Source organism: Saccopteryx leptura, chromosome X (genome assembly GCF_036850995.1).
Source record: "Saccopteryx leptura isolate mSacLep1 chromosome X, mSacLep1_pri_phased_curated, whole genome shotgun sequence".
In the NCBI taxonomy this organism is placed as follows: Eukaryota; Metazoa; Chordata; class Mammalia; order Chiroptera; family Emballonuridae; genus Saccopteryx; species Saccopteryx leptura.
The window spans coordinates 45,280,562-45,295,968 of record NC_089516.1 but is presented as its reverse complement, the minus strand read 5'-3'; the positions used below and the strand labels follow the sequence as shown (position 1 = coordinate 45,295,968).

The following is a 15,407-nucleotide window of genomic DNA, read 5'->3' as shown; positions in this document are numbered from 1 at the left end:
AGGCAAGCATTGTTTCACCTACTCCTGATAAGCTTTACTACAAAAAAATCCTCAATATTTCTTTTTTTAATTTTATTTCTTGATTGATTTTAGGGAGAGAGGAAAGAGGGAGAGAGAAACATCAATCTGTTGTTATAGTTATTTATACATTAATTGCTTGATTCTTGTATTGCACTGACTGGGGATTAAACCTGCAACCTTGGTATATCAGGACGACACTAACCAACTGAGCAATCCTGCCAGGGCTCAATATTTATAATGCTTAATTAACAGTATACTAACGATGTTACAATAGTTATATTTTTTCATTTCTCTATACATACGTAACCAACAGTAAGAGACCTTCCAATATTTTGACTAAAATATTTAAAGGTATAGAAAAAAATATCATTTTTCCCATTATTTATAAAGATTAGCCTGACCAGGCGGTGGCACAGTGGATAGAGCATCAGACTGGGATGCAGAAGACCCAGGTTCGAGACCCCAAGGTCGCCAGCTTGAGCGCGGGCTTGTCTGGTTTGAGCAAAAGCCCACCAGCTTGAATCCAAGGTCGCTGGCTCCAGCAAAGGGTTACTCGGTCTGCTGAAGGCCCGCGGTCAAGGCACATATGAGAGAGCAATCAATGAACAACTAAAGTGTTGCAACGTGCAATGAAAAACTAATGATTGATGCTTCTCATCTCTCTCCGTTCCTGTCTGTCTGTACCTGTCTATCCCTCTCTCTGACTCACTCTCTGTCTCTGTAAAAAAAAAAAAAAAAAAAAAAAAATTAATTATAAAAAAAAGATTATTTTTCAGTTTCTATGCTCACTGTCATTGTTATGGTCCCACACTGCTGTGCAAAGTAGAACTGACTATACTTTGTAAACATCTGAACAAATGAATTTGAAAACTTGATAAGATAGAAAACTTACAGAAATACAGATTACTAAAATTGACTCCATCAAAGGTAGAAAACTTAAAGAGATAAATTTTTTTAAAAAGTAGAAGAAATTATTATGGAACTTTCCCACAAAAAAAGAAAAAAAGTACCCAACCATATGGTTTCATAGAGACCAGATAGTCCCAATAATTCTCAGGTTATTCTAGAGCATTGTAATGGAAGGAAAATGTCCTAATATTTTTTATGAAGCATGTGTAACACTGATGCCTAAACATTAAATACAATACAAAAAAAAAGGAAAGATAACTGCAAATAAGTATTATTCATGGATGTGATATAAAAATATTAAATAAAATATTATAAAACAGCATATAATACCACTTTTTTTATTAAGTGGGAAGCAGGGAGGTAGGGAGGTAGAGAGACAGACTCCGCATTTGCCTCGACTGCAATCCACCCTGCAAGCCCCCTACAGGGCGATGCTCTGTCCATCTGGGCCACTGCTTCATTGCTCAGCAACTGAGCTATTTCAGTGCCTGAAGCAAGGCCATGGAACCATCCTCAGCACCCAGGGCCAAATTGCTGGAACCATTTGAGCCATGGCTGCAGGAGGGGAGGAGAGATTGAAAGGGGAGGGGTGGAGAAGCAGATGGTCACTTCTGTGTGCCCTGACTGGGAATCAAACCTGGGACTTCCACATGCCGGGCAATGCTCTACCCCTGAGCCAACTGGCCAAGGCCATGTAATACCATATTAAGAAAATAATAGGCCCTGGCCGGTTGGCTCAGTGGTAGAGCGTCGGCCTGGCGTGTGGGGGACCTGGGTTCGATTCCCGGCCAGGGCACATAGGAGAAGCGCCCATTTGCTTCTCCACCCCCCCCTCCTTCCTCTCTGTCTCTCTCTTCCCCTCCCGCAGCCAAGGCTCCATTGAAGCAAAGATGGCCCGGGCGCTGGGGATGGCTCCTTGGCCTCTGCCCCAGGCGCTAGAGTGGCTCTGGTCACGGCAGAGCGACGCCCAGAGGGGCAGAGCATCGCCCCCTGGTGGGCAGAGCATCGCCCCTGGTGGGTGTGCCGGGTGGACCCCGGTCGGCGCATGCGGGAGTCTGACTGTCTCTCCCCGTTTCCAGCTTCAGAAAAATACAAAAAAAAAAGAAAAAAGAAAATAATATATCATGACCAAATGACAATTATTTTAGAAATGCAAGTTTCAGTATTAAAGAATCTAATAAAATTTTATAACATATTAACATATCTAAGGAAAAACTATGTAATTATTTTTATATACACTGAAGAGGCCTTTAGCAAAATTCAATACCCAGTGATTATATAACAGTCAAAAAATAGTAACTAAGATACTTTCTTAACATTATGAGCCCTGGCCGGTTTGCTCAGTGGTCTGCCTGGCATGTGGTGGATGTTCTGGATTGGATTCTGGTCAGGGCACACAGGAGAAGCCACCATCTTTTCTCCACCCCTCTCCCTCCCTTTTCTCCCCCCAACCCCCACTTCCCTACCCCAGCCCTACCCCAACCCTACCCCGGCAGCCATTGATTCAAGTGGATTGGCCCCTGGGCTGAGGATGGCTCCATGGCCAGGGCTTCAGGCGCTAGCTAAAATAGCTCAGTTGCCTGACCAGGTGGTGGCGCAGTGGATAGAGCGTCGGACTGGGATGTGGAAGGACCCAGGTTCGAGACCCCGAGGTCGCCAGCTTGAGCGCGGGCTCATCTGGCTTGAGCAAAGAGCTCACCAGCTTAGACCCAAGGTCGCTGGCTCCAGCAGGGGGTTACTCGGTCTGCTGAAGGCCCGCGGTCAAGGCACATGTGAGAAAGCAATCAATGAACTAAGAAGTTGCAACGCGCAACAAGAAACTGATGATTGATGCTTCTCATCTCTCTCGGTTCCTGTCTGTCCCTGTCTATCTCTGCCTCTGTAAAAAAAAATAATAATAAAATAAAATAGCTCAGTTGCCAAGCAGTATGCCAGATGGGCAGAACACTGCACCATAATGGGCTTGTCTGGTCGATCCTGGTAGGGGCACATGCAGGGGTCTGTCTCTCTCTCGCCCCTGCTCTCACTTAATTTAAAAAAAAAAAACATTATGGCCTGACCAGGCAGTGGCGCAGTAGATAAAGCCTCGGATGGGATGTGGAAGGACCCAGGTTCAAGACCCCGAGGTCGCCAACTTGAGCGCGGGTTCATCTGGCTTAAGCAAAAGGCTCACCAGCTTGGACCCAAGGTCGCTGGCTCCAGCAAGGGGTTACTCGGTCTGCTGAAGGCCCATGGTCAAGGGACATATGAGAAAGCAATCAATGAACAACTAAGGTGTCACAACGAAAAACTGATGATTGATGCCTCTCATCTCTCTCTGTTCCTATCTGTCTGTCCCTGTCTATCCCTCTCTCTGACTCTCTGTCTCTGTAAAAAAAAAAAAAAAAAAAAAAAAAGCATTATGAAATACACACAACCCATAGTCCTCAACCTACTATCTTATTTTTTCTTATTTAATGGAGAAACACTAGAGACATTTTCACTCATTGCAGGAAGAAGACAGATAATGCCCGATCCCATTACTATTTCAAATATTAGCATAGGTATTAGCCAATGCAATTAAACGAGAAGCCAATTAGAATCCTAAGACTTGGAATGCTGAGGTCACTTGTTTGAAATCCTGGGCTTTCCTGGTCAAGGCACATATGAGAAGCAACTGCTATGTGTTGATACTATCTGATACCCCCTTTTCTCTCTCTTTCTCTCTCTCTCTCTTCTCTCTCTTCTCTCTATATTCAGTAAATAAAATCTTAAAAAAGATGCCATGGCCAGTTGGCTCAGTGGTAGAACGTCGGCCTGGCATGTGGAAGTCCCAGTTCAATTCTGGTCAGGGCACACAAGAGAAGCAATCATCTGCTTCTCCACCCCTCCCCCTCTCCTCTCCTTCTCCCACAGCTATGGCTCGAATGGTTGGAGCAATGTTGGCCCTGAGCACTGAGGATGGCTCTGTGGCCTCTGCTTCAGGCGCTAAAATAGCTCGGTTGCTGAGCAGCAGAACTGCGGCCCAGCCAGGCAGAGTATCACCTGGTAGGGGGTTGCTGGGTGGATCCTGGTGGGGTGCATGCGGGAGTCTGTCTCTGCCTCCCGGCCTCTCACTTTAAAAAAAAAAAAATCTTAAAAAAAAAAACTTAAGACTATGCGAAGAAGAGGCAAAACCCTCTCTTTGAAAAATAATATGAGCCTGACCAGATAGTGGTGCAGTGAATAGAACATTGGACTGGGACACAGAGGGCCCAGGTTTGAGCCCTGAGGTTGCCAGCTTGAGCGTATACTCATCTGACTTGAGCGCAGGCTCACCAGCTTGAGCACCAGGTCGCTGGCTTCAGCATGGGGTCATAGACATGACCCCATGTTGCTAGCTTGAGCCCAAAGGTTACTGACTTGAAGTCCATGGTCGCTGGCTTGAACAAGGGATCACTCGCTCTGCTGGAGCCCCCCCCCCCCAGTCAAGGCACAGATGAGAAAGCAATGAACAACAAAGGTGCCACAACAAAGAAGCGATGCTTCTCATCTCTCTCTCTCTTCCTGTCCATCCCTATCTGTCCCTTTCTCTGAATCTCTCTCTGTCTCTGTCCAAAAAAAAAAAATAGAGGTCCTGGGTTCGATTCCCGGCCAGGGCACACAGGAGAGGCGCCCATCTGCCTCTCCACCCCTCCCCCTCTCCTTCCTCGCTGTCTCTCTCTTCCCCTCCCGCAGCGAGGCTCCATTGGAGCGAAGATGGCCTGGGCGCTGGGGATGGCTCCTTGGCCTCTGCCCCAGGCGCTGGAGTGGCTCTGGTCGCAACAGAGCGACGCCCCGGAGGGGCAGAGCATCTCCCTGGTGGGCAGAGCGTCGCCCCCTGGTGGGCGTGCCGGGTGGACCCCGGTCGGGCGCATGCGGGAGTCTGTCTGACTGTCTCTCCCCGTTTCCAGCTTCAGAAAAATACAAAAAATAATAATAATAATAATAACCCAATAGCTTTTTAACCAGTTAGAACAGGGGTCCCCAAACTTTTTACACAGGGGGCCAGTTCACTGTCCCTCAAACTGCTGTAGGGCCAGACTATAAAATAAACTATGAACAAATCCCTATGCACACTGCATATATCTTATTTTAAAGTAAAAAAACAAAATGGGAACAAATACAATATTTAAAATAAAGAACAAGTAAATTTAAATCAACAAACTGACCAGTATTTCATTGGGAACTATGGGCCTGCTTTTGGCTAATGAGATGGTCAATGTCCAGTTCCATATTTGTCGCTGCTAGCTGTAACAAGTGATATGACGTGCTTCTGGAGCCACACTTACCGGAAGTAGTACTGTACATGAGCTACGCTGCACTTTGCAGCACCGCCACATACAGTACTCCTGTGCTCCTCTCACTGACCACCAATGAAAGAGATGCCCCTTCCGGAAGTGTGGCGGGGGCCGAATAAATGGCCTCAGGGGGCTGCATGCAGCCCACAGGCCATAGTTTGGGTACCCCTGAGTTATAAGGTGCAAACATTTCTAGGACATATAGGAATATAGGAATTTAAGGAAATACTCCAAAAACTATGGAACATACTGAAAGAGCCAATCTAAAAATGCTCCCAATTACCAAAAGTAGAATAATTTCAGCAACAAAATAAATAAGAATAACTGAATTATAACCCAAAAATATTCATGTGTCTATAGTATAAATAAATTAAATGATAAATGGGAAAGAAAGGACACATCTGTATTACAGAGGAATTCAAGTTAATACATATAGGACTGAGACCTACTAGTGGATACTAAAATTAGCACATGGCAGTTTGAAAAGAAGCAGAATGTTTTAATAATCTCAAAGTATCTTCTTTAAGATATTTATTAATTACAAAAGTAAATATAGTAACCTGACAGTGGAGAAAACTAGCAAAGACACTACCTTAAGGAAGTGATCAAGTTTAACATCACCACTAACATGACACTGATATCATACATCCCTGATACAATGGAATCAGAGGGGCACGGCATCATTTCCATGTATTCTTGCCCGAAAATTAGTAACCTTAATCTAATCATGAGAAAATATCACACAAACCCAAATTGTAGGGACTTTCTATCAAAAACATGACCAATAGCCTGACCAGGCGGTGGCGCAGTGGATAGAGCGTCGGACTAAGATGCCGAAGACCCAGGTTCGAGACCCCGAGGTGGCCAGCTTGAGCGTGGGCTCATTTGGTTTGAGCAAAAGTTCACCAGCTTGGACCCAAGGTCACTGGCTCGAGCAAGGGGTTACTGGGTCTGCTGAAGGCCCTCAGAAAAGGCACATATGAGAAAGCAATCAATGAACAAGTAAGGTGTCGCAATGCGCAATGAAAAACTAATAATTGATGCTTCTCATCTCTCCATTCCTGTCTGTCTGTCACTGTCTATCCCTCTTTCTGGCTCTCTCTCTGTCTCTGTGGAAAAAAAAACCAGGACCAATATTCTTCATAAGTGTCAAGGTCTGGAAAGACCAAGAAACTGTCACAAATTGGAGGATACTAAAGAGAATGGCAGCTGACTGCAGTGTGGGATCCTGGATTGAATTCTGGAGCAGGACACTAGGGGAAAATTAGTAAAATTTGAATAAGGTCTGTAGATTAATTAATAAATAGTACAGTAGCAATGTTAATTTTCTGGTTTAATTGTACACTGGTTATGTACAATGTTAGCATTAGAGGAAACTACTATATGAAGGGTACATGGGAGCTCTGTACTATTTTTATAACTTTTCTATAAGTCTAATATTTCTCAGTTAATATAAAAATAAGGTGATGGCTAAATATACAATTATAATTTATCAGAGGATACTTGTTGATTAATTTGAGAGAGTTAAGGATTGTTTGTTTTATACAAACTGTTTAGAGTAATCTGTATTGTTACTTTAAATTCAGGGATCCCAAGAAAATAATTCAGAAAGGACCCCTTTACTCTTTGTTAAATCCAGTAGCGCCTGACCTGTGGTGGCGCAGTGGATCAAGCGTGGACCTGGAATGCTGAGGTCGCCGGTTCAAAACCCTGGGCTTGCCGGGCCAAGGCACATATGGGAGTTGTTGCTTCCTGCTCCTCCCCTCCTTCTCTATCTCTCTCTGTCTCTCTTCTCTAAAATGAATAAATAAAAAAATAATTTAAAAAAATCCAGTAGCTGGTTTCCCTGTAAATACTTCAAACCCCTTCAAATAGGAATTGATCTGACCATTTAGGAAGTTCGAGATCTCTCTCTCGTTTAAGTATAGAGTAGGTGGATATTGTCTTTTTAAAATAGCATTAAATGGTTTTAGTTCTTTTGTGATGTGTGCAATGTCTTTCTAGGTATTCCGGAAGGACCTCATCAGTGCCATGAAACTTTCAGATTCTCACCACATTAATCCTGACAGCTATTATCTCTTTACGGATACATGGAAAGAGGAATGGGAAAAGGGAGTCCAGGTACCAGCCAATCCAGACACTCTTCCACAGCCTTCCCTCAGGTATTTGAATGCTTGCACCTTTGACTTTAGGGAATGAGTGTTCTTATGGTTTGTCTGTGTGCTGCTTGGAAAGAGACTTTGAGTGGCTAATTATACATTTATAAACAAAGTCACATATCATGTTCACCAGTTCGTTCAGACCAGTGACAAAGTATACCAGGCTAGGATAGGCTAGTAGTTAAAGTCAAGCTCATTTATTTAGGAATAAAATATGTGTCCATTAACAGGATAACTGTTTGAGGTCCAATCTGAAATGTGATAAGATTTTGGAGACCAGGATTTTCAGGTCTGACTCAACAATCAGTAGCATTTATTAGTCTTTGAAGAAAAACAGAGCATTAATTATATAACCTATTAATATATAACCCCATGTGAGGTCATTTCATTATAATAGGGTCCTTAGAGTGATAGCATCTATAAATAGAAGTCCAAACCATTTAGAGTTTATAAAATGCATAAACACAAAAGGGGATAACTGTAATAATAATTGATTTGACTATAAGCACATAACCTGAATTTGCAAAGACAAGAGAAGAAAGTTTAAGTAGAAGAGGATTTTGGTTTTGTATAAAAGGGAGAGGACTTTTCTACCAGAGGAGCTAATAAGTTCAGCTCCTCAGTAGTAATAACTGGTTTGGAAGCCATTTTTTCTTACTGGTCTTTGTGTTCCCAGTTCTTCTTTTTTTTTTTTTTTTTTTGTATTTTTCCGAAGCTGGAAATGGGGAGAGACAGTCAGACAGACTCCCGCATGCGCCCCACCGGGATCCACCCGGCATGCCCACCAGGGGGCGATGCTCTGCCCCTCCAGGGCATCGCTCTGCCACGACCAGAGCCACTCCAGCGCCTGGGGCAGAGGCCAAAGAGCCATCCCCAGTGCCCGGGCCATCTTTGCTCCAAAGGAGCCTCGCTGCGGGAGGGAAAGAGAGAGACAGAGAGGAAGGAGAGGGGGAGGGGTGGAGAAGCAGATGGGCGCTTCTCCTGTGTGCCCTGGCCGGGAATCGAACCCGGGACCCCTTGCACGCCAGGCCGATGCTCTACCACTGAGCCAACCGGCCAGGACTGTGTTCCCAGTTCTTTGCACAGGCTTCCATGAACTAAAATGCTTGATACAAGTTTGAGTGAGTGTGTGTGTGAAGGACAAAGGGGAGGGAAAAGAAGGGAAGGAAAAGGATAGCAACAGATAAAGGGGCTGGTAGGACCTCTTGGTTACTATGAGAAATTATACATCTTATTGTACATCTATCTTTTTCTAGTACATATTAGGTTCTTACATGGCACAGATCGCGTTCTTGAATTCTCTGTACCTAGCAGCAGGTTCTTAGGTCCTAGTTGTGCTCCAGAAGAAATGCTTGTTAAATCACTTCTGGAATCCCAAGCCCAGGCTATCTCACCCACAGAGCGACTATCTCTCTTAAGGAAAACTCCAGCCTTTCCCAACACATCCGGAACCTTACTAGTTCATCATCATTGACACCATTTCCTGCCTCCTAAAAATCAGAACAGCATTATGAATGGACACATGAGTCAGGCATTTTTATGTCCTTGCTGCCAGTGTTTTTATATACCATAGCAATAACAATGGGGAGCTTAGACTTCCACCTCAACCTGACAGTTATGATACATCCCCCCCTTCCCATCCAGCGTGGTGTCAGAAGAGACTTAGTAGAAAGTCAGGACTTTCACCACTGCCCAGTGATAATGAGGGCTCTTCTTCTTCCCGTGGTGTCAGTGGAAGAGGCAACATGGGGAGCAGTAGTAAGGTACTTTTTCCAATCCCAGTGAGAGATGTATCAGCAGAGGCTTAATGGGGAGCCAGAACCCCCAACCTCACTCAGCAGTAACAAAATCCATGCCCCTTGGATGTTGACAGAGGCCAACTGGTGAATCAATACTTCTGTAACCACCTGATAGTAATGGGTTGATAGTCACTCTCCCCCAACCTGATTTCCAGCCAGAGCAGTGTCGGAGGAAGCCAGTCAAAACAGAAGGTTTAAAGATCCAGGCCCTGGCCGGTTGGCTCAGCGGTAGAGCGTCGGCCTAGCGTGCGGAGGACCCGGGTTCGATTCCCGGCCAGGGCACACAGGAGAAGCGCCCATTTGCTTCTCCACCCCTCCGCCGCGCTTTCCCTCTCTGTCTCTCTCTTCCCCTCCCGCAGCCGAGGCTCCATTGGAGCAAAGATGGCCCGGGCGCTGGGGATGGCTCTGTGGCCTCTGCCCCAGGCACTAGAGTGGCTCTGGTCGCAACATGGCGATGCCCAGGATGGGCAGAGCATCGCCCCCTGGTGGGCAGAGCGTCGCCCCTGGTGGGCGTGCCGGGTGGATCCCGGTTGGGCGCATGCGGGAGTCTGTCTGACTGTCTCTCCCTGTTTCCAGCTTTAGAAAAATGAAAAAAAAATTAATTAAAAATAAATAAATAAAGATCCAGCATCTCATAGCATAATACCCAAAATATTCAAGTTTCAGTAAAAAAAAAATAACTCATGAAGAACGAAGAGAATCTTTGCCTGATCAGATAATAAATGCTAATACCAAGATGACAGAGATATTAAAATTATCTAACAGATTTAAAAGCAGCCATTGTAAAAATGCTTCAGTGAGCAATTATGAACATACTTGAAGCAAATGAAATGTTAATACCTTCTCTTTCATTCCTGATATTGGCAATTTTTGTCTCCTTTTTTATTTGCTATAGGTTGGGCAATTTTATTGACCATTTCACAGTAGCATCTTTTTGTTTCATTATTTTTTGTTTTAATTTATTTCTCCTCTTATCCACTTCAATTCTTCTGCTTGCTTTGGGTTTATTTTGCTGTTCTTTAAGTAGTTTCTTGAGTTGGGAGCTTAGCTTACTGATTTGAGATTTTTTTCTCTTTTCCAATGTAAATATTTAGTGTTACCGATTTCCTTCTCAACACTGTGCTAGCTGTGTCCCACAAATTTTGATGTATTGTGTTTTCATTTTCATTTATCTTAATGTATTTTTTCCCCTTAAGACTTCATCTTTCACCTTCTTTTATTCTCTGAGGCTTTTTTTTTAGACATGTGATTTTTAGTTTCCAAGTATGTGGATATGTTTTTGTTATCTTACTGGTAGTGATTTCTAGTTTTGATTCCTTTTTAATTAGAGAACACATTCTGCATAATTCCAATTTGTTTTCATTTTATTGAGGTTTATTTTATGGGCCAGGATATGACCTATTGTAGTACATGTTTATGGGTGCTTGAAAACAATGTGTATCGTGCTGCTGTTGGGTGAAGTATTCTGTAATGTTAATTTGATCCTGTTAGTTGATGGCATTGAGTTCTTCTATATCCTTGATGATTTTCTGTCTATTTTGTCCATTACTGAGAGAAGTTGAGGACTCCAACAGTAATTGAGGAATTGCTTATTTCTCCTATCAGTTCAATCAGTTTTTATTTCACCAGTTTTGCAGCACTGTTTATTTGGTGCATATGCATTTATGATTGCTATGTTTTTTTGGTGGATTTATTGTTTTATTTTATTGTGTGTATTCTGTTTTTTATTTCTCTGGGTTTTTTCTGCCTTCCTGAAGATTACCTAAACAAATTCCCACAACTCACCCACTGTGAAATCATTTGAATAGTTTTTAACTATTAATATTTTTAATTAATAACTCTCCCTAAAAATATCTCTAGGCCCAGAGTATTTTCCTGGATAATTCCACCAAACAAAGGAATAAAAAGTGATAATACTGAAGGAGGGCTGGCCAGTTAGCTCAGCAGTAGAGCATCGGCCCAGTGTGTTGAAGTCCCAGGTTTGATTCCCAGTCAGGGCACAAAGGAGAAGTGACCTTCTGCTTCTCCACACTGCACCCTTCTCTCTCTCTTTCCCTCTCTCTCTCTTCCCTTCCTGCAGGCATGGCTCAAACAGTTTGAGCAAGTTGGCCCCAGGTGCTGAGGATGGCTCTGTGGTCTGGTCTCATGCACTAAAAAAATAGTTCAGTTGCTGAGCAACAGTGGCAGCCCCCAGATGGGCAGAGCATCGCCCTGTAGGGGAATTGCTGGGTGGATCCTGGTTGGGGTGCACACAGGAGTCTGTCTCTGCCTCCCCTCCTCTCAATTAAAAAAAAGTGATAATACTGGGAGAGAAATTTTAATTAAACTAAATGTAGTTATAGAATAAATAACTGACTGTGGGAATGTGTATACACTGTTGGTGAGAGGCTCTGGATATACAGCTAAAGGAATTTAGTGAAGGTTAACTTATGGACATTAATAAAGTGATTGTGGTGAAAAGAATGACAATGTCCCAGAGAAAATGGTGTCAGCAAAAAACTGCACATTAAAGGAATGCCCAGAAACATTTTACAATTAAAGCACAAAGGACCAAATTTGGAAACTGATCAAAATTTAGAAGGTAGTATGACAATTTGTCAAGGCATTAGAAAAGGTGCTTGCTCTGTGACATAAGTTAGGCAGTGAAAAGCAGTCATGTACTGTACTCTTGATAAGTTTTTATAAAGAAGAGTTTAAGTTCTCTCTGTTTCAAATTATAGTGTATTAAATACATATTTGTTTTACTACTTTTTATTTTCCTATATATTTATAGCCAACAATAAGAGGTTTTTTAATGTTTTGATGAAAAATTTAAGGGTCATTGAACAATCATAATTTTCCCCATTGATTTTTAAGATTGTTTTTCACAGTTTCAGCTTACACAGTTATTTACAGTACTATACCACTGGGCAAAGCAAGGACTACTATACTCTTTAGTGACAGCAGATCAGTAGTTTTTTGGAAGGAGATAGGAGAGCAGGACAGCACAAGGAAATTTTTGGAGGTGATGAATATATTCATTATCTTGGCTGTAGTGTCATTTGCAGACATGTATATATTTGTGTGTCAGAACTTATTAATTGGTATACTTTAAATATATGCAGTTTAGACCCTGGCCAGTTGACTCAGTGGTAGAGCATTGGTGTGCCATGTGGAAGTCCTGGGTTCAATTCCCAGCCAGGGCACATAGGAGAAGCACCCATCTGCTTCTCCACCCTTCTACCTCTCCTTCCTCTCTATCTCTCTCTTCCCCTCCTGCAGCCAAGGCTCCATTGGAATAAAGTTGGCCTGGGTGCTAAGGATGGCTCCATGACCTCTGTCTCAGGTGCTAGAATGGCTCTAGTTACAAAGGAGCAATGCCCCAGATGGGCAGAGCATCGTCCCCTAGTGGGCATGCCAAGTAGATCCTGGTTGGGCGCATGTAGGAGTCTGTCTCTCTGCCCCCCTGCTTCTCACTTCAGAAAGATACAATAATAATAATAATAATAATAATAATAAAATTAAATATATGCAGTTTAATATGTCAGTTATACCCCAATAATGTTAATAAACATGTTGTATATGCGCACACACACACATATACACACACACACACACACACTCATGAACAATAATCACAAGTAGAGGATATAGAGATGGATAAGAAAATGTGATAGTGAGCACATAAAGAAGGGTACAATGGTGTGTGAATAGAAAAGGAGGAAAGACAGCAAAATGTGACTATAGGGTACCTAACAACAGAACCCCTACTGTCAAATAGTAGGTTTTCAATAACATATTTATTGTTGTAAGGAATAAGACAAAGAAAGCAAAGAGAAAAATGGGTGGATGTTAGGGAGGAAAATTAGTGAAGAACCAAAATGTATTATGGTAAGAAAAACAAAGATCAATAGTTCCAGAATGTCCTATTTTTATAGAGTGCATCCCTGCATACTTCCTAAATACAAAGTGGGGCAAAAGTAGGCCTACAGTTGTTCATATAGAAAACAGTGCAGCCTGACCAGGCAGTGGTGCCATGGATAGAACATCAGCCTGGGACAGGAAAGTCCCAGGTTCAATACCCCGGGATCACCAGCTTGAGCATGGACCCATCCGGCTAGAGCACAGGCCCATGAGCTTGAACACAGGGTCGCTGGCTTGAGCATGGGATCATAGTCCTGACCTCATGGTTGCTGGTTTGAAGCCCAAGGTTGCTGGCTTGAGTCCAAGGTCACTGGCTTGAGCAAGGGGTCACTGCCTTGGCTGTAGGGTCCCCCCACCCCAGTCAGGGCACATATGAGAAAGCAATCAGTGAACAACTCAAGGTGCTGCAACAAAGAATTGATACTTCTTATCGCTCTCCCTTCCTCTCTGTTTGTCTCTCAAAAAATGCAGTAATTAATAATAATACAAGAACAAGCTGTTTCCCATGCTCTCAGCTGTAAAACTACCTTGTATATCTTGGGAGAAATTATTCAGATATTCCTCCTATTTTAAAATTTAGTCTATTTGTCCTTCTATTGTTAAGTTGTAAAATTTATTTATATATTCTAGGTACTAGGTATCTTATTTACAAATATTTTCTTCCATTCTGTGGGTTGTCTTTTCACTTTCTTGCTGGTGTCCTTTGAGGCACAAGTTTTTAACTGTGATGTTCAGTGTATCTTTTTCTCTGGTTACTTGTCTTTTTGTTGTCATATCTAAGAAATCATTGTCTAAGCCAAGATCATGAAATTTTACACCTATTTTTTCCTAAAAATTTTATAGTTGTATCTCTTATATTTAGATCTTTGATCCACTTCTGTTAATTTCTGTGTATTCTGTGAGGTGTTAGGCATTTAACTTTATTGTTTTGCATGTCGATATCCAGGTGTACCAGCTTCATTTGTTGAACAGCTTGCTTTTTGAAAGTGATAGATACTATATAACCCAACCCAACTCACCACTTGGTTCCACCAGTCCCTTATTAACCAGTCTGCTATGGAAGTAAACACAGTTCTTAAATCACCAAGAAATCCCAGTTGTTTTTTTCTAATCTCCTCTTTCTACCAAGGTGACTTTTTAAAGTTTTTCCTATTTTGAACTGAGATGCTAATTTCTCCACTTTATGCTTCACTCTGTCCAAATATGTCACTTTTCCCCCCACAGTGTGTGTGTGTGTGTGTGTGTATTTTTTTTTTTTACAGAGACAGAGAGAGAGTCAGAGAGAGGGATAGATAGGGACAGACAGACAGGAACGGAGAGAGATGAGAAGCATCAATTATTAGTTTTTCGTTGCGACATCTTAGTTGTTCATTGATTGCTTTCTCATATGTGCCTTGACCGTGGGGCTACAGCAGACAGAGTAACCCCTTGCTCAACCGAGCGACCTTGGGTCCAAGCTGGTGAGCTTTGCTCAAACCAGATGAGCCCGCACTCAAGCTGGCAACCTCAGGGTCTCGAACCTGGGTCCTCCACATCCCAGTCCGATGCTCTATCCACTGCGCCACTGCCTGGTCAGGCCCACAGTATATATTTTTTAAAAACAACATATATGTTCCTTTTTATTGGTTAGTTTTATAACTTATGTTAGTGTTTCTTTTTATATGTCTTTGTTAGCACTTTTTTCACAGGTTATAAAACTCCTAGAAGTTATGAAGGTGTCTGGTAACTGGTTAGTTATACTATTGAGAGACTATTTAAACATTATTTGAAATTAAATGAGAAATTAAAATAAAGAACTTTAAAAAGAAACTGCTCTGGGAGCATTTGAGATCTTTCTCTCTAGCATATATCATCAGTTGGACTAAAATAAACTTACAAAAAATTTTTTTAAAAAGAAGACAATTTTATTCTCAAAATCATAACCTCAAGTGTTTTCTTCTAACATAAATGCCAAATTTAAACTAATGTAAATGTTTCACAAGATGAAAAGTGTCAAAATGTAAACAAAAATCTTTTAATCCATTATTTCAGGTTGGCTCCTCCATGTTAGTTTGTTAGAATAAAAACCTACTTGGTTAGTTATTTTATTTTCTACTAATAGAAATCTCACTTCTCTGGAGCAAGTATTCTAAGTATAAATCTATTAGAGAAATTGAAGAATGAATCTAATGTATAATAAATAAGTTAAAATATATCTTAAAATATTGGGAAACAATTCTTTACCACTATGTATTAGTCAAATAGGCCAGTTGTTATAACAAGCATCCCAAAAAATTTCAGCATCTTAATACAGTGGTTTTATTTCTTGCACATGTCTG

General features: G+C 42.1%; 1 protein-coding gene across 2 annotated transcripts in view; it reads left to right on the top strand.

Annotated features, from left to right (window-relative positions):
• JADE3 (jade family PHD finger 3) overlaps positions 1 to 15,407 on the top strand; it is a 183,833-nt gene that overhangs the window by 115,947 nt on the left and 52,479 nt on the right. For both annotated transcript variants that reach the window (XM_066357000.1, XM_066356999.1), the window contains exon 4: positions 7,233 to 7,390. In XM_066357000.1, the coding sequence (XP_066213097.1) occupies positions 7,233 to 7,390 (158 nt within the window). The remainder of the gene's footprint in view (positions 1 to 7,232; positions 7,391 to 15,407) is intronic.